This window comes from Rhinoraja longicauda, chromosome 4 (genome assembly GCF_053455715.1).
Source record: "Rhinoraja longicauda isolate Sanriku21f chromosome 4, sRhiLon1.1, whole genome shotgun sequence".
NCBI lineage: Eukaryota > Metazoa > Chordata > Chondrichthyes > Rajiformes > Arhynchobatidae > Rhinoraja > Rhinoraja longicauda.
This window is the reverse complement of record NC_135956.1, coordinates 68,815,469-68,835,344: the sequence shown is the minus strand read 5'-3', so window position 1 is coordinate 68,835,344 and position 19,876 is coordinate 68,815,469. Positions and strand designations below refer to the sequence as shown.

The 19,876-nt window shown below is 48.8% G+C and overlaps 1 protein-coding gene across 3 annotated transcripts in view; it reads left to right on the top strand.

Annotated features, from left to right (window-relative positions):
- osbpl1a (oxysterol binding protein-like 1A) overlaps positions 1 to 19,876 on the top strand; it is a 100,213-nt gene that overhangs the window by 17,441 nt on the left and 62,896 nt on the right. The window contains exons 9-14 of one of the 3 annotated variants that reach the window (XM_078397988.1): positions 183 to 256; positions 353 to 416; positions 1,716 to 1,817; positions 2,722 to 2,847; positions 5,986 to 6,067; positions 11,052 to 11,158. In XM_078397988.1, the coding sequence (XP_078254114.1) occupies positions 183 to 256; positions 353 to 416; positions 1,716 to 1,817; positions 2,722 to 2,847; positions 5,986 to 6,067; positions 11,052 to 11,158 (555 nt within the window). Of the gene's footprint in view, positions 1 to 182; positions 257 to 352; positions 417 to 1,715; positions 1,818 to 2,721; positions 2,848 to 5,985; positions 6,068 to 11,051; positions 11,159 to 13,465; positions 13,584 to 14,369; positions 14,441 to 19,876 lie in introns of those variants that run through there. The other 2 variants (XM_078397992.1, XM_078397990.1) reach the window with 2 other exon arrangements.

The following is a 19,876-nucleotide window of genomic DNA, read 5'->3' as shown; positions in this document are numbered from 1 at the left end:
TAACTCAGCGGGTCAGGCGAAAGAATCTTTGGGTCTAGACCCTTCTTTAGACACCTGAGGATGACCTGATCTGACAGGGCAGCATGCACAAAGCTTTACACTGCACCTCGGTAGACGTCACGATAATAAACCTGAACCGAAACCCTGTACGTTGGTCTGATTGGCTTTTAATTTTTTTTCAGCGTTCCAGATTCTTTGGATGGAACCTATTCTGGGTGGTTCTCGAACATGGAGTGTTGTCTTGGTTTCACAGCCAGTAAGTGTGAGCGGTCCCCCTTGGCGCGATCTCTCGACCGGGTGGACCCGCCCATTGATCGGAGGCCCTAACTCTGTCCTTTCCGCTGTACCTCAGGTGTGAGGCGACGGCTGAGGCTCACCGACTGGGCTGCAAGAATCTCACGCAAGCCGCTTGCATGGTACGTCCCCGGCCCTCAGCTCGCAGGTCGGGAAAGGCGGTGGCGGTCGGCACGGTGTGTGGGGAGAGGAACGGGCGAAGCTTCAGGTTAAGGACCTTGCACCAGGAGCCACTCGTGTGAAGAGGACAGAACATGGTGCAAGATAATAGAAGATACCTACACCCCCCCTTAGCGGGGAAATGTCAAAGACCAGAGGGCACGGTTGGAGTTGAGTTTGAGTTTAGTGATACAGAATGGAAGCAGGCCCTTCAGCTCACCGAGTCCATGCCAAGTATCGATCACCCGTTCACACTAAAGATAGACCCAAAATGCTGGAGCAACTCAATGGGTCGAGCATCATCTCTGGAGAAAAGGAATAGGTAACGTTCAGTCTGAAGAAGGGTTCCAACCCAAAATGTCACCTATTCCTTTTCTTTCTAGATGCTGCCTGACCCGCTGAGTTACTCCAGTATTTTTTTGGTTCAAACCAGCGTCTGCAGTTCCTTCCTACACAGGGTTTGGTTTGAGTCTTTGGTTTGGTTTCTAGATACTGCATGGAAACAGGCCCCTCGTCCGACCGAGTCCACGCTGTTCATCCATCGCCCTTTCACACGATGTTATCCCAATTTCTGATGCATTCCTTCTACACTAGGGACAATTTACAGAGGCCAATTAACCTACAAACGTCTACATCTGGGGGGAAACCGGAGCACCCGGAAGAAACCCACGCAGTGACTGGGAGAACATGCAAACTACACACACACAGATAGAACCCAAGGTCAGGATCGAACCTGGGTCTCTGGCTCTGTGAGGCAGCGGCTCTACCCGCTGCACCCCTGTAATACCAGGCACATTACCCCAAACCGGATAAGATGCTGTGCTGACAGAGCCTAATCCAACCCTATCTCAAGTGTTCTGGTGGAGGATAAACCCAACCTGACCCAAGCCCGCCATCATGGGCCAGATCTTCATGGGCTTGGATTGTGACCATGGCCCTGGTATCAGCTGTAAGTGGAAAGGAAAGAGGTTTAGAGGGATATGGGCCAAACGGGTAAATGGGTCATGCTTAGAGGGGACATCTTGGTTGGCATGGATGAGTTGGGCCGAACGCGTATTTCCATGCTGTATGACTTGCGTCCAGCAATTGGGAACTAGCTTAGATGTAGCATCTTGGTCGGCCTGGAGGAGTTGTGCCGAAGGGCCTGCTTTGATGCTGTATTTCAGCGGGATCCCCTCTCCCAACAAGTTTGGGTAGAGAAACTGAAGGGAGACTTCATTTGCTACTGAGATTCTCATTGTCAAAGTACTCTCGCCCCAAAGGTTAAAGGAATGGGCGACAGACACTTCTCGGTCAAGTTCTTTGATGACAGTGTCCACATCTTCAAAACCCATCTCAAGAACTCACTGATTCATACAAGTCAAGTGAGTAACGGTTGTATCACTGGATTCTAGTCCGTTTGTGTGTCTGTGCGCCCCCCTGTCTGTGCGCCCCCCTGTCTGTGCGCCCCCCTGTCTGTGCGCCCCCCTGTCTGTGCGCCCCCCTGTCTGTGCGCCCCCCTGTCTGTGCGCCCCCCTGTCTGTGCGCCCCCCTGTCTGTGCGCCCCCCTGTCTGTGCGCCCCCCTGTCTGTGCGCCCCCCTGTCTGTGCGCCCCCCTGTCTGTGCGCCCCCCTGTCTGTGCGCCCCCCTGTCTGTGCGCCCCCCTGTCTGTGCGCCCCCCTGTCTGTGCGCCCCCCTGTCTGTGCGCCCCCCTGTCTGCGCGCCCCCCTGTCTGCGCGCCCCCCTGTGCGCGCGCCCCCCTGTCTGCGCGCGCGTGCCCCCTGTCTGCGCGCGCGTGCCCCCTGTCTGCGCGCGCGTGCCCCCTGTCTGCGCGCGCCCCCCTGTCTGCGCGCGCCCCCCCTGTCTGCGCACGCCCCCCCTGTCTCGCTGCTGTCTGTGCGCCCGTCCGTCTGTCTGTGCGCGTACGTCCGAAAACAATGCAAGTCTGTCCAACCTCTCCCTGTAGCTAAAAGCCCCTAATCCTGGCATCATTCCGGTAAACCACCTCTGCACACTCTCCAAAGCCTCCACATCTTAATCCGGATCCAAAATGGTGCCCATGCCAGGGCACTGTCTGCCTGCTGGTCCCAGAAGTGGATCTGCAATCACTCATTACAATTGCTCCACTTCTGTAAACCTCTACTGCAACAGCAGATCTGTACACTGTGGATGACGCGATTGTATTGGCTTATAGTCTTTCCCCAGACTGGTTAGCGCGCAACAAAAAGCTTTTCACTTTGGTACACATGACAATAAACTAAACTAATTCTCCATGTTTTTTAAATCTAGACGTGGCTTCAGGCATTTGAGGAACATTCTGCCTACAGCACTCACTACTGCTCCCAAGACCAGTTCAGTGACTACGAAGAAGAGGAGGATTTGCCATCTAACGAGTCCCTGCAGGATTCACTGAAGGTACATTGGGCTGGATTCTTGTATCTTGTGGTCATCACTTCCGAAGAGTCCACCAGGGACTATCCTGGAAGTATCCTCCTCTAGGGACAATTTTTAACACTATCCTACACCCACTAGGGACAATCTTTTTACATTTACCAAGCCAATTAGCCTACAAACTTGTAAGTCTTTGGAGTGTGGGAGGAAACCGAAGATCTTGGAGAAAACCCATGGGGAGAACGTACAATCTCCTTACAGACAGCACCCGTAGGCAGGATCGAACCCGGGTCTCCAGCGCTGCGTTCGCTGTAAGGCAACAACTGTACCGCTGCGCCACCGTGACCACAGTGCTGGTGCTGGTTACACCAGCCTGGAGACTTGGACGCTGATGGTCATCCCTCATGTTGGTTTTCTAAAATTAACCTACAAACCCGCACGTCAAGAAGGCTATCAAGAAATGCAACAGGATCTCGAGCATGTAAAAGACATTCGATCAGGAATATGGATAGGAAAGGTTTTGAAAGGGGATGTGGGGTGTATGGGTCGGCATGAACGAGATGGCCGAAGGGCCTGTTTCTGTGCTGTTTGACTCTACGACTGCTGGTAACAGCAGTGTGGCTTTGTTCTGGGTTATGGGAGCTGTTGACGCTGTTGGATCTGTTGGATCTATTACGATAAGATGCAAGATTCTGGGTTAATAAGTTGAAGACACAAGTTTGATCTTGCCGTGACAGATTGTGAATTTAAATTCAATCAATGAAGAAGCTTGGAATATAAAAATGGTCTCTGTGTAAAATGAAAGAAGCAAAGAAATTTGGCTGCACATTCTTCCAATTGGAGACTGGAGGGAGGCTAATGTTGTGCCTCTGTTTAACAAGGAGTGCAAAGCAAAATCTGGGAACTGTCGACCAGTGAGCCTAACACTGTGGCAGGTAAGATACGGGAGAGGGTTCCGAGGGATAAGATATATTTGCATTTAGATAGACATGGGGTGATTAGGGACAAGGCACGATTTTGTATGTTGGAGATCGTGTCTTACAAACCTGATTGAGGTTTTTGAAGAGGTAACCATGAAGATTAACAAGGGCAAGGCCGTAGACACATTGTCTGCATGGATAGGTGTAGAAAGGAACTACAGATGCTTGTTTATACCAAAGATAGACACAAAGTGCTGGAGTATATCTCAGCGGGTCAGGCAGCATCTCTGGGGGTAAAAAAAGGATGAGTGACGTTTCGAGTCGGGACGTGTTTTTTTTGCGTTCGATCTCCCTGCATTGTTGTCCTTTTTACGCAGATTCCTCACTGTTTCTGCAGGAGGATTTGGGTTGGGAGATGAGTCCCATCATTATTGTATCCAGCTGTTGGCCGGTAGTTTTCTCTGTGCAACATCTGTCCCAAGCACGTGTCAGCAGACGGCTAGTGATTCTTGGTGGCCTCGAAGCGGTGCGGATGCTGAAATCTTGCACAAAGTGCTGAAGTAACCCAGCGGATCAGGCAGCATCTGTGGGCAGCACGTAGGCCCTCTCCTCTCTTGGTGTTGCTTTCGGCCTTAAGATTGCCGCTGATCTGCTCACTGCCTCTCTCTACTGGGCAACTGGAGTAGTACATCCGACTGCCTCCTGGGAACATCGAACACAGAACAGCACAGGAACATGCCCTTCGGCCTACAATGTCCGTGCCGATCGGGATGCCAAGTTAAACTAATCTGTGCATTCATATCCCCCCCGATTCCCTACGTCTCCATGTGCCACGTGTAGCTTCTGAAACACCACTGTCATACCTGCCTCCACCTCCACCCCTGGCAGCACGTTCCAGGCACCCACCACCCTCTCACCTTAAAGCTATGCCCTCTAGTCTTTGACATTTCCACCTTGAAAAACATGTTCTGACTGTCTACCATATCTATGCCTCTCATAATTTTATCCACTTCTATCAGGGCTCCCATCAACCAGTGTTGAAAAAGGGCTGGATTGTTCAAAAATAACTCTTCCTATCTTAAAATATTAATCGGAATTATATAGATGGGGTTCTTAGCAGAGGTTAGCATCGATAGCGGAGACAGTCAGAACCTTTTACACATGATGGAAAGGTCAAATACTAGAGGGCATAGCTCTAAGTTGAGAGGGGCAACGTTTGAAGCAGATGTGAACAAAGAACAAAGAGGGACCTTTGGGGCCTAAATGCACCACTTTGTAACTTTGTCTGCGACCTTTGTCTTCGGCCCACAAGGGCTGTGCTGAACAAGGTGCCAAGACCATCTCTTATCTGGAAACGAGGAACTGCAGATGCTGGTTGACATGAAAGTGCTGGAGTAACTTGGCGGGTCAATAGACAATAGGTGCAGGAGGAGGCCATTCGGCCCTTCGAGCCAGCACCGCCATTCAATGTGATCATGGCTGGGTTACCAATGGATAGGTGACATTTTGCGTCTTCACACATCAGACCAGCTGGGTTACTCCAGCACTTGAATGAATGATAGTTTAATTATCACATGTGTCGTGTCACCGTGAAATTCTTTGTTTTACAAACCATGCACAAAGTGCAAAGCGTCACCACGTATAGATTTAGATTTTTTTAAATTTAGATTTTAGATTTAGAGATACAGCGCGGAAACAGGCCCTTCGGCCCACCGAGTCCGCGCCGCCCAGCGATCCCCGCACATTAACACTATCCTACGCACACACTAGGGACAATTTTTTTTACATTTTCCCAGTCAATTGACCTACATACCTGTACGTCTTTGGAGTGTTGGAGGAAACCGAAGATCTCGGAGAAAACCCACGCAGGTCACGGGGAGAACGTACAAACTCCGTACAGACGGCGCCCGTTGTCAGGATCGAACCTGAGTCTCCGGCGCTGCATTCGCTGTAAGGCAGCAACTCTACCGCTGCGCCACCGTGCCACCGACAAAGTTACAAAGTGTTGCATTTAGTCCCCAATGGACCCTCTTTGTTTTCTCGGCGCCCCCACCCCACCCCTCCCCCCCCCCCCCCCCCCCACACCCCCCAAGCTGGACCCCCTTTGTTCTCGACGCCCTGTCCCCGTCTGACCTCCGGCAACTTCTATAGGGCCCGGCCTTGACAGCCGCTCGTGACGGCTCTGTGGCGCCCGCCGGGAGCTTTGTACATTGACGTTCATCCTCCCACCTTCTCCCCACAGACGGTGCAAAGCTGCCAACAGAAACTCGACAAGGAAGTTTCCAATTTGCTGAGTTTGGTCGGAGGTCCAGAGGCTACGAAAGGTAGAGATCTTGTTCAGAACCGCACTTAAACTTTGGAGATACAAAACACTGCAGTTGCAGACAACATAATCAAAGACGTCCCCCCCCCCCCCCCTCCCCCCCCCTCCGCTCCTATACGCCAGAAGGTACAGAAGCTTAGAAGCGTGCACCACCAGACTCAGGATCAGCTTCTTCCCCTCTCGTAAATCTTCCCTGCACTCTTTTCAGGTTAACAACATCCTTCCTATAGCTTGGTAACCAAAACTGGACTTCCTACACTCCAAGGAAGCACATCCTTGAGGCCCAGCCTCTCCCTATGGTTCAGGCCCTCGAGTCCTGTTGCATCCTCGTAAATCTTCTCTGCATCCTTTCCAACTTGACAGCATCTTTCCTATAACAGTGTGACTAAAATTTAACACAATACTCCAAATGTGGCCTCACCAATGTCTTGTACAACTGTCATATAACATCCCCAAATTCTGTACTCAATACGCTGATAGATGAAGACCATTGTACAGCACTCCTTAACCACCCTATCTACCTGTAAAACCCTGTAGAAACCCTGCATCCTGAAATGAAACCATCCCTCTGTCTCCAGAGATGCAGCCAACATAATCGATGACTAATCCCACCCCAGTCTTTCCTCCTTCTCCCCGCTCCCGTCCAGCAGAAGGTTACGGAAGCTTGCAAGCGCCCACCACCAGACTCAGGAACAGCTTCTTCCCCTCTGTTATCAGGCTTCTGAACGGTCCTTCCAGAAGCCAGGGTGCTGTCCGATTCACCTCTGCCCAATTGCGGACATTAGACTTTGTCTCTGAAACAGTTTGCACTACAATGCTGAGATATACTGCACTCTGTATCTTCCCCTTTGCTCTACCTATTGCACTTGAGTGTGACAGAAAGGAAGCATGCAGGTACAGCGGGCAGTGAAGACAGCTAATGGCATGTTGGCCTTCATAACAAGAGGAGTTGAGTATAGGAGCAAAGAGGTCCTTCTGCAGTTGTACAGGGCCCTGGCGAGACCACACCTGGAGTACTGTGTGCAGTTTTGGTCTCCAAATTTCAGGAAGGACATTCTTGCTATTGAGGGAGTGCAGCGTAGGTTCACGAGGTTAATTCCCGAGATGGCGGGACTGTCATACGTTGAAAGAATGGAGCGACTGGGCTTGTATACACTGGAATTTAGAAGGATGAGAGGGGATCTTATTGTGTACATCAAGAAAAGGCACCACCATTAAAATTACATCTTCATGCCAAGCCTTCTAATGAATACAGAACATAGAACAGCACAGTAAAAGACACAAAGTGCTGGAGTCACTCAGCAGATCAGGCAGCATTTCTGGGGAAAAAGAAGAGGTGAGTTTTTGGTTCAGAACCCTTCCTCAGACTCTGAATTCCTCCTGCTCCCTTTCTCCAGGAATGCTGCGTCTGAAGAAGGGACTGATGTAGTCGGGGTGGGGAAGATGGGGGGAGAAAGTTGGGAGAGAGGAGGAGTAGGGCCAAGCCTGGCGAGTGGTAGGGGAATGCCTCCATCTCTTTGTTTTTTCGCCACGCGTAACATTTTATGTTTCAGTTGCATCAAACCATAATTTAGAAATTTGCTGATTTTTTACATCTGGTGAGTTAAATGGTTTTATTAATTTATATTAAGCTGGTTATTCATTAGCGCTGGGGAAGGGATATATGAAATGTGTGGGAAGGAACTGCAGTTGTTGGTTTAAACCGAAGATAGACACAAAAAGCTGGAGTAACTCAGAGGGACAGGCAGCATCTCTGGTGAGAAGGAATGGGTGACGTATTGGGCCGAGACCCTTCTGATCACCGGTACAACTGAAGGTGCTGGCAATGGCACTGAGCCTGCGCTGACTTCAACAGATCCTCTGCTCACCAGACACAGATACGCACGGATCACCCACACTCTAGTTCAGTTTGGTTTAGAGATACAGCACGGAAACAGGCCCACCACGTCCAGCCGACCATCGATCACCCAACCCACACTAGTTCTATGTTATCCCCCTTTCTCATCCGCCACCTACACACCAGGGGGAAATTTACAGAGGGCTGATTAGCCTGCTAACCCGCACGCCTTTTGGGAGGTGGGAGAAAACCCGAGCACCCGGAGAAACCCCCGTGGTCACAGGGAGAAAAAGCAGACTCCGCACAGACAGCACCCGAGGTCAGGGTCGAACCATATAATTACATAAGTTCTAGGAGCAGAAGTAGGCCATTTGGCCCATCAAATCTACTCTGCCATTCAATCATCTTTCCCAATCAGCCGCATTTCCTGCCTTCTCCCCATAACCCCTGACAACCTAACTGATCAAGAGTCTGTCAATCTACGCCTTAAAAATATCCATTGACTTGGCCTCCACAAGTATTCCACAGACTCACCACCCTCTGATTAATGAAATTCCTCCTCATCTCCTTTTGTAAAGGGACGTCCTTTTATTCTTAGACTGTGACCTCCGGTCCTAACTCTCCCACTAGTGGAAACATCCTCTCCACATCCACTCTATCCAGGCCTTTCACTATGTGTCCATTCTTCTACGTGGCACCCACCACCCTCTGTGTAAAATAAAAACTTTCCGCATATTTTTGCACAGTAATTTGAGTTGAACATCCAGGTCACATCTTCTGAGACGATGATTATGCTCAGTTTTAAGTTTAGGTCACGTGTACCGAGTTACTGTGAAATGCTTTGTTTTGCATGCTATCCAATTAGCAATCTGAGGAGTAACTTTTTCACACAAAGGGTGGTGGGTTAATGGAACAAACTGCTGGAGGAGATAGTTGAGGCAGGGACGATCACAACGTTCAAGGAACAATTAGACAGGTGGATAGGACAGGTTTCAAGGGATATGGGCCAAACGCAGGCAGGTGGGACTAATGTAGATGGGACATGTTGGTCGGTGGGGGGCAAGTTGGGCCTGTATGACTCTATGATTCTATAACTCAGTTAATACTATACATAAATGCAATCAGGTCAAACTCTAATACATTGTCGAGGAAGGGGGAAGATACAGAATGCTGAATATAGTTCTCAGCAGTGCATCAGTTCCTTAGACTTCCCCTCTTCCTGCGTATAAAATTACCACTGCCTTAAACTAATTCAAATGCTGACGTACAAATCTTAAATCAGGATAAAAGTCCTTTCATCTTCTGATGGGATCATCTAATTAAGAATGAATCTGAAGCTAAGATCTCTGCTGTAACTCACTGTGTTTGATGTGTCTGTTGGGAAAGTTTGTACACCCATCTTTCAGGATGCTGTTTTAGAGATATAGCCTGGAAACAGGCCCTTCAGCCGACTATCAGTCACCCGTTCACAAAAGTTCTATGCTATCCCATTTTCTCATCCACTCCCTGCACTCCAGGGGGAAATTTACAACAGGGCCAATTAACCTACAAACCTGCACGTCTTTGGGATGTGGGAGGAAACCGGAGCACCTGGAGGAAACCCACGTGATCACAGGGAAACCATACAAACTCCATGCATAGACAGCACCTGAGGTCAGGATTGAACCCAGGTCTCTGGGGCTGAGAGGCAGTGGTGCTACTGCTGCGATACTGTGCCGTGCCTGAGGGATGGACAATTAGATTTTATACTCCACATATTTCCACGATATTCTCTTTCCTGTTGGTAACATTTCTGAATTTAAGCCAACATTTTGTTTTCACAAAAAACAAAGTGCCTGAGGAACTCAGCAGGTCAGGCAGCATCTGGAGAGGGGAAATGGGCATGGGCAGACGATGTTTCGGGTCGGGAACTTTCTGCTACTAGGTTAATTCCCGGAATGGCGGGACTGTCATATGTTGAAAGACTGGAGCGACTAGGCCTGTGTGCACTGGAATTTAGAAGGATGAGAGGAGATCTTATCGAAACATATAAGATTATTAAGGGGTTAGACACGTTAGAGGCAGGAAACATGTTCCCAATGTTGGGGGAGTCCAGAACCAGGGGCCACAGTTTAAGAATATGGGGTAGGCCATTTAGAACGGAGATGAGGAAAAACTTTTTTAGTCAGAGAGTTGTAAATCTGTGGAATTCTCTGCCTCAGAAGGCAGTGGAGGCCAGTTCTCTGAATGCATTCAAGAGAGAGCTAGATAGCGCTTTTAAGGATAGCGGAGTCAAGGGGTGTGGGGAGAAGGCAGGAACGGGGTACTGATTGAGAATGATCAGCTATGATCACATTGAATGGTGGTGCTGGCTCGAAGGGCTGAATAGCCCACTCCTGCACCTATTGTCTATTGTCTATTGTTTATTGTCGATTGCTGTCTGAGTTTCACCAGCGCTTTGTGTTGCAAACTGTTGGAGGAACTCTGGAGTATCAGAGCGGGGAAAGGAATTGTCAATGTTTCAGGCCGTGACCCTTCATTAGATTTGAAGGCAGGGCTCTGGGGAGTGTGGTAAAGCAGAGGGTTGCGGGTACATAGTTCTTTGAAAATGTACAAAAGCGCCAGAAACCCAGGTTTGATGCCAACCTCAAGTGCTGCCTTGGTGGAGTTTGCAAGTTCTCCCTGTGACCGTGTGGGTTTTCTCCGGCTGCTCCGGTTTCCTCCCATATCCCAAAGACGTACGGATTTGTAGGTTAATTAGTCTCTGTAAACTGTCCCTAGAGTGCAGGGAGTGGATTGAGAAAGTGGGATAACATAGAACTAGTGGGAACGGGTGATTGCTGGTCGGTACGGATCCAGTGAGCCGAATGGTCTGTTTCCATGCTGGATCTCTAAACGAAGATAAAGCTAAATATCTCTGGAGAAGAGGAATGGGCGGCGTTTTGTGTTGGAACCCTTCTTCAGTCTCTGAATTCCTCCTATTGCTTTTCTCCAGAGATGATGGAGTTTGAAGAAAGGTCCTGACCCGAAACGCCACCCCTGCATGTTCTCCAGTGATGCTGCATGACCCGCTGAGTTACTCCAGCACTTTTTTAATCTATCTTCGGTGTAAACCAGCATCTGCAGTTCCTTCCAAAACTAGAACTGAACGTCAGGTTGTGTGTTGCAGGACTGTACCCGCAAGTGTTGCAGAAGCTGAAGGACATCACTGAGTGCTCACAGGCCATGGGCGGAGCCCTGAACGACTGCATCTCCCTGCTGGGGAAGCAAGAAGTGGTTGGTATTGCCTTTGTGTGTGTGTGTCACTGAAGCACAGAGTCAAACTGCACAGAAACAGGCCCTTCAGCCCAACTCATCCATGCCGACCAAGATGCCCCTTCCAAGCTAGTCCCATTGCTTAGACATTCACCCGACTTGGAAAATTGGTGCATAAACTAACTGCATGGTTCCTGGTTTCTACCGAAGATAGACACAAAGTGCCGGAGTAACTCAGCGGGTGAGGCAGCATCTCTGGAGAAAAAGGATGGGTGAAGTTTCAGGTTGAGACCCTCCTTCAGACTCTGGGGGGAATGGGGACGGCAGTGGTAGAGTTGCAGCCTCACAGCGCCAGAGACCCGGGTTCGATCCTGACTATGGGTATGTCTGTAGGGAGTTTGAACGTTCTACCTGTGACCGCGTGGGTTTTCTCCGGGCGCTCCAGTTTCATCCCACATTCCAAAAACATACTGATTTGTAGGTTAATTGTAGAACACCTTCCATCCTTTCACCTCCCCCCCCCACCCTTTTCCCTGACTCCAAGCTGGTTCTTTCTCTCTCATTGTTCTCTCCCTTTTTTTCCCTCTCCACCTCCACCTCCACCTTCCCTACCCATTTTTCTCGCTCTCATTTCTCATTTTTTCTCTTTTTCTCGCTCTCATTTTTCATTTTTTCCCTTTTTCTCTCTCTCATTCCTCATTTTTTCTCTTTTTCTCTCATTCATCATTTTTTCTCTTTCTCTCTCATTTCTCATTTTTTCCCTTTCACTCATTTCTCATTTTTTTTCTTTTTCTCTCATTCCTCATTTTTTCCCTTTTTCACTCATTTCTCTTTTTTTCTCTTTCTCTCTCTCATTTCTCATTTTTTTCTCTTTTCTCTCTCTATCTCCGTGTCTCATCTCTCTCTCTCCCTCTCACTATCTCGTTCCTCTTTTGAGACCAGGGTTTGTGATCCGGTGAGACAGCAGTGCGAGAGTGAGGGGTTTTGGTGCTGGCCGCTGCCACATGGTGATCTGTGGGCCTGTGCCCGTCCTCTCTCCCAGGCGGGTACACGAGATGCTGCCACGCCTCTGGGGAAGGGCATGGTGTGGTGCTGATCGACATTAGCGTGGGTGAGATCTGAGCGCAGAACGTTATCTGGGGCTTGTCGTGATCCTGGGTTCTGCTACTTTCCTGTGAGGGTTTGCTGCTTCTCGATAACCTTTGCATCCGTTGATGCGCTCGAGTGCGTTGCCATGGTGACAGCAGTACAGGCACATTGTTGTGGCCGTCAAGGGCCTTGGGTTGTCCCCAAAGGGATGTGCAAGTTGCTACAAGAATGCAAGTATCTTTGTTGGGAATATTTGGAGGTAAAGTTTAATTAATTTATTGTGTTGTGGTAAAAGGATAAAGGTTTAGGGCAGAACAGTGGCACAGCAGGTCACGCTGCTGCCTCACAGCGCCAGACACCCGGGTTCAATCCTGCTGACCTCGTGCTGTCTGTGTGGAATTTGCACTTCCTTCCTGTGATTGCATGTACTTTCTCTGGTTGCTCCGGTTTTCTCCCAAACTCCAAAGACGTGCAGGCTTGTAGGTTAATTAGCTTCTGTAAATTGTCCCTAGAATGTTGGATGGAACTAGCGTATATATGATCGCTGGTCGGCACGAACTTGGTGGGTCAAAGGACCTGTTTCCGCGCTGTATCTCTAAACTAAACTAAACAAAACAATTGTGTGGTGATATCCTTACAAGGATATCTGTGAAAATGTACACAAGCCCATCCAGTGTAAGATAGCATTGCTACATCTATTTTGTATTTATCATCAATATTTTGCAACTCTGTGGTTTCTGGGTGATTTAACAATGAGTTATAGAGTCAGACGGCACGGAAATAGGCCCTTCGGCCCAACTTGCCCATGCCGACCAATCTGGCCAATATTTCTTTAAACCTTTACGATCCATGTTATATTCTACGTGTCTTTTAGATTCTGTTATAGTACCTGCTTCAATGTAAAAACAAAGACCTGCAGATGCTGGTTAATACACAAGGACACAAGGTTCTGGAGTAGGTCAGGCAGCATCTCTGGAGAACATGGATAAGTGACGTTTCGGGTCAAGACCCTTCTTCAGACTAGTATCTGCCTCAAATACCTCCCCTGACAGGACATTCCATACACCCACCACCATCTGAATTACCAAAAAGATAATTTATGCATAACTTCCTCAAAACAAAAAAGAATTAACGTTGAATTTAGGAACTGACTTGGGAGACCGCTTGATATCTACGTGGTGGAGGAGATGGTTACGGTGCAGAGGCACGGTGGTAGAGCTGCTGCTTCATAGCGCCCGAGACCCAGGTTCGATCCTGACTACAGGTGCTGTCTGTACGGAGTTTGTACGTTCTCCCTGTGATCGTGTGGGTTTTCTCCGGGATCTTCTGTTTCCTCCCACGTTCCAAAGACAAGCAGGTTGGTAGTTTAATTGGCTTTGGTAAAAATTCTAAATTGTTTCTGGTGTGTAGGATAATGCAAGTGTGCGGGGATCGCTGGTCAGTGCGGACTCGGTGGGCCGAAGGGCCTGTTTCCGCGCTGTATCTCTAAACTAGACTAAACTAATGAGGAAGGTTATAGTTCATATATGGTTAATGTGCTTTCGTTTTCAAATGTTGTACAATTTCTGTTTGAAAGCCCTTGGATTTTTCAAACAGGCGTCTGTTTGTAAATCGAATCGGTCTTTACTCATCCTGTTATTGTTGCGTAATACATCTCAACAGCTCTAACTGCAGTGATGGAGAAGTTGGCATTTTAGCTTGAGCAAAACAAAGAGTGCTGGAGGAACTCAGCGGGTCAGGCAGCATCTGTGGAGGGAAATGGACAGATGATGTTTCGGGTCGGGACCCTCCTTCAGACTGACCCTGCTTTCTCGCCGTCTCTACTCCATCAGTCTGAATTCAAAACGTCGCCTGTCCATTTAACCTCCAAGGATGCTGCCTGACCCGCTGAATTCCTCCAGCACTCTGTTTTGCTCAAGTTAAAGTGCCAAACCCTCCACCATAGAGCTGCCTGCTGTTCCGAGGCAGTGCAACGGGACCAGTAGAGTTCCATGTAATTGGTATTACATGACTGCAAATCCTCAGTCAGCGTGGACTGACCCAGATGCAGTGTGAAGCGGAAATGGGCGAGAGGCTTTGACGCTCGTCCTGTGTCTCCTGATCTGAAAATGGGCGATGCAGCCACAAACACCAGTTGCCAGAATGTTACAGTGATGCAGACTTTTAAAAGCAGTTTGAAGTGAATCATTTTTCCACCACCTGCTCCTGGAAATAGTAAGTGCATGACGGCTATAATCATATTTAAGGAACATGTAGATCTTTGTGTGTTTATGGTTTGTGGTCGGTATGGTACAATACGGAGGCAGTTGCTCGACTAACCGTATATGTGTCACCGAAGATGGACACAAAGTGCTGGAGTAACTCAGTGGGTCGGGCAGCATCTCTGGAGACAAGGAATAGGTGACGTTTTGGGTTGAGGCCCTTCTTCAGACCCTTCCTTATCCAAATAACTGTCCAAATGTCTTTTAAAAGTCACAATTGTATTGGGAACCTTATCGCGACTGAGGGTCGGGGGAGAGAGATAAATAGAAGGGTACAAAGAGAATTTAAGGTGGGGAAAACGGCTGTTTAGAGATACAGCACGGAATCAGGCCCTTCGGCCCACCGAGTCCACGCCAGCCTTCGATCACCGTTCACACTAGTTGCACGTTATCGGTGCGGACTGGGTGGGCCGAAGGGCCTGTTTCGACGTTACATCTTTAAATCAAACTAAGCTTTTGTATCCACTCCCTACGCACTAGGGGAAATTTACGGAAGCAAATTAACCTACAGACCCGCATGTCTTTGGGATGTGGAAGGAAACCCACGCGGTCGCGGAGGGAACTTGCAAGTTCATAGACGTAGAGTCACACAGCACCGAAACACTCATCCCTGCTGACCAAGGTGACCACTTGCTCACCTTTGGCCCATATCCCTCAAACCCACTGCTATCCATTTACCTGCCCACGTGTCTTTTAAATGCTGTTCTTGTACCTGCCTCAACTACCTCCCCGAGCAGCTCGCTCCATATACCCACCACTCTCTGTGTGGAGAAGCTCCTCACACAGACGGCACCTGAGGTCAGAATCGAACCCAGGTCTCTAGTGCTGTGAGATAGTAGCTCTACCCGCTGTGCCACCCAGTGACTTAAATAGGCAAGGTGCAGGAGGATACAATCCTAATATAGGGAAATGGGGTAGGTGTAATGCACAGTGGCACAGCAGTAGACTTGCTGACCGGAGACCTGGTTCGATCCTGACCACGGGTGCTATCTGTACAGAGTTTGTATGTTCTCCCTCTGCCGCGTGGGTTTCCTCCCACAATCCTTAAACGTGCAGGTTTGTATGTTAATTAGTTTCTGTAAATTGTCCCCAGTGTGTGTACGGCAGAACTAGTGTACGGGGTGATTTCTGGTCGTGTGGACTGGGTGGGCTGAAGAGCCCGTTTCCACACTGTACCTCTAAAGCCTCAAAGTCTCGATGTGCAAAGTGGTTAGCACGGGTGTGGTGGGCCAAAGGAAGTGTTGCTTCTCCATACGACTATGACTCTTATCAGCTGAGCCACAGATTACAGAACAGGGAGGTCACGTTGACAGTGAATAAAACATTAGTTAGGCACAGATCTGTTTACCTGTTCTGCTAAGTTCTAACTCGCTGTGATATTTTTATAAGACCAAAAGTCACCTTGCAGTTTTATTTGTTCATGTGGAAGGACATTGGGGCGACAGTATCATTTGCCAAATCAATTCCTTGTTAGAATTTATTTCAGTGAAGGAGTCCTTGGAGTTAATTTTTAGCAAAGCAATTATTTAGAACATAGAACCGTACAGCACAGGAACAGGCCCTTCGGCCCACAATGTCTATGCCCAACATGATACCATGACGAACTCTTACCTGCTTGCACGTGAACCATATCCCTACATTCCCTGCATAACCATGTGCCTATCTAAAAGCCTTTTAATAGCCACTCTGGTATCTGCCTCCACCACCACTCCTGGTATCACGTTCCAGGCACCCACCACTCTGTGCTTTCAAAAACACATCTCCATTAAACTTTCCCCCACCTAAAGCAATGCCCTCCAGTATTGGACATTTCCACCCTGTGGAAAAGGGTTCTGACTGTCCACCCTATCTATGCCTCTCAATTTTAAATACTTCTATCAAGGTATGCCCTTAACTGCCTTGTTCTCAAATCCATGACCGGTGAAGGCATGTGTGCCAAACACCCCCTAAAGGTCTCTTAAATGGCACTATCGTCAGTTGAGAGGAACATGGGGCTCATTTTAAGAGTGCATTCAGAGGTACTAAGGAGGTGCTTTGAGGAGAGATCATAGAACGGTGCAGCACAAGAACAGGCCCTTCGGCCCACAATATCTGTGCTGAACACGATGCTGAGTTAAACTAATCTCCTCTGCCTACTCGTGATCCATGTCCCTCCATTCCCTGCAGATCTATGCGCCTATTCAAAGGCCTCTAAAATGTCACGGTTGCATCTTCCTCCACCGCCACCACTGGGTGTGTCTAGGTGCGGCCAGGGGAGAGGGGAGAGGGGGGAGGTGGGGAGAAAAGGGAGAGTGAGGCACCGCCCGAAATGGAATGGCATCTATTTCTCCTCTCCCCCTCCCCCTGCATTCTTTCCTTTGGCTTCTCAACTTGCAACTTTAGTTTTTTTTTAAATTCAGGGATACTTTGGCCCACTGAGTTTCACGCCGACCAACAAACACCCCTACACTCGTTACATATTATCCCACTTTCGCAATTTACAGAGACCAATTAACCTACTAACGTGCACGTCTTTGGAGTGTTGGGGAAACCGGAGCACCCACGTGGTCACCGGGAGAAAATCCAAACTCCGCACAGACAGCACCCGAGGTCAGGATCGAACCTGGGTCTCTGGCGCTGTGGGGGCAGCAGCTCTCCACTGCACCACCGTGCCACCCTGTTCAATCTGCCTGTCTCACATCTGATCTAATCTCCAGCCTTTTTACCAACTATCTTCTCTTCAAACACCGCCCCCCTCCCCCCCTCCCCCCCTCCCCCCCCCCTCGCCTCTGACCACCTATCATGCATTGTTCTGCCTCATCTCTCTCCCAGATTTGTTCTCCCACCCCAACCCACACAATCAGTCTGAAGGAGGGTCCCGACCTGAAACGTCACGTATCCATGTTCTCTAGAGATGCTGCCTGACCCGCAGAGTTACTCCAGCACTTTGTGCCCTTTTGTGTAAACCAGCATCTGCTGTTTCTTGATCCTAGTTGAGCGATGGTCATGGCATAATGCCTGGCACAGACATTGTGGGCTGAAGGGCCTGTTCTTGCACTATACTGGTTTATGTTCTAAAACTTGCCCTGAAGATCTCCTTTAAACTTTGCGCCGAGTTACTCCAACACTTTACATCTATCCTTGTTGTTTTTCCTGTATATGAATGCCTTGGATGAGAATGTTGGTGGTCTGATTCATGAAAATCGGTCGAATCATAGATGGCGCAGGAGATTCATAAGTCATGGGAGCAGAACTAGGCCATTCGGCCCACCGAGAATACTCGGGGTTCTGATTGTTTGTGCCACTGCAGTTCTGTTCGACGTGCAGTGTGTGTGGTTTCTGTTTGATGAAAGGTGGGGTGTGTCTTGATTACATGCTGTTGAGTTACTCCAACCCATTACATGATTGAGGTGGGAGCTGTGTGTGTGTGTGTGTAGCAGGCTGCCATTTCCCGCTGCGCCCCTGAGTGCCTGCGTGGATCAGACGGTGGGAACAAACAGCAGAGTGTCAGCAGCTCGCGGAGACTGGGAAAACTCTGTCGCGAAACATAGGCACGGGATCCTTTAACTGGCAGCATGCTCGCGATTCGTAGAGAGGTGCAGCTAATTTACCGTCTGCTCATTCCAGTCAGCCACAGTGACTGTCTGAAGAGCTTCAGTCATTTGGAAGACTTTGATTTTCATCCAAAGACCTGCAGTATGTTCCTTCGAAGATTTGAAGTCTGAAGAAGGGTCTCGACCCGAAACGTCGCCAAGTTCAACTAACCTGTGCCTGCACGTGATCCATATCCCTCCATTCCCTGCATATTCATGTCCCTATCTAAAAGCCTTTTAAACGCCACTATCGTGTCTGCCTCCACCAACACCCCTGGCAGTGCGTTCCAGGCTCCCACCACCCTCGGGGTAAAATAATAAATAAATCACCCTGCTTTAATCATTCAGTAGAAGCGAGGAACTTCAGATTCTGGTTTAGACAATAGACAATAGGTGCAGGAGTAGGCCATTCGGCCCTTCGAGCCTGTACGCACCGCCATTCAATGTGATCATGGCTGATCATTCTCAATCAGTACCCCGTTCCTGCTTTCTCCCCATATCCCCTGACTCCGCTATCCTTAAGAGCTCTGTCTAGCTCTCTCTTGAATGTATTCAGAGAATTGGCCTCCATTGCCCTCTGAGGCAGAGAATTCCACAGATTCACAACTCTCTGACTAAAAAAGTTTTTCCTCATCTCTGTTCTAAATGGCCTACCCCTTATTCTTAAACTGTGGCCCCTTGTTCTGGACTCCCCCAACATTGGGAACATGTTTCCTGCCTCTAACGTGTCCAACCCCTTAATAATCTTATAAGTTTCGATAAGATCTCCTCTCATCCTTCTAAATTCCAGTGTATACAAACCTAGTCGCTCCAGTCTTTCAACATATGACAGTCCCGCCATTCCGGGAATTAACCTAGTAAACCTACGCTGCACGCCCTGAATAGCAAAGGTTTATACCAAAGATAGACCGAAAGTGCTGGAGTAACTCAACGGGTGAGGCAACATCTCTGGAGACAAAGGATGGGTGACGTTTCAAGCCGGGACCCTTCTTCAGACTGAAAGTAAGAGGTGGGGGAGGGGTGACGTGCTGGAGGTGAGAAAAGACCAGGGCCCCCCACAAATGCAGGGTGGGCCCATTGTTGGCCGGGGAAGGTGTGATCTCACGAGGAAAACAATGTGGAGAACTGTGGAACTGGTAAAACGACTAGGGAGGAGGAAGGGAGCAATAGGCAAGGGGGGAGGAGGAAGTGAGTGTAAGTAGAAGTTACTTAAAATTAGAGAATTAAACGTTCCACGGGTAGTTTTCAGCTACCCGTGGAATATGAGGTATTACTTCTCCAGTTTGTGTGTGACCTCACTCTGGCACACCCCTTAACTTAAACCTACCTTCCCCTGATCTTGTTGCTCTGCTTGATATTCCCACCCTGGGGAAAAAGGTTCGGTGTCTATTGTATCTGTGCCTCTCATAGTTTTATAAACTCATTTACCCTATCTGTTGCCCTCGTGATTTTATACACCCATTTCCCTCTCTCGTTAACCTATGCTCTTTAGTTCTTGTTTTCCCCTACCTTAGGGTAGAAAGACTCTGTGCGTCCCCTCAAGATTTACCTATTCCCCCCTCATGATTTAGACGCTGTTTTGTTTTTTCAGGCAAGGGCTGGGCTCGAATTTATTGAATCTAAAAGCGGTGTAATTATTTAGTGCCCCTCGGTTTTAGCTCGCGCTACGGTGTTAAATTTCACACCCGGCCAAATCTGGTTGTGTGCTGGGCAAATCAACCAAAATAGTAGTGCTTGTTTCTATTTTGATCACACGAGAGATTGATGCAGGGAGATAATGCGAGCCGTTGATTCAGCTGAACCTCTGTGGCTAGCTT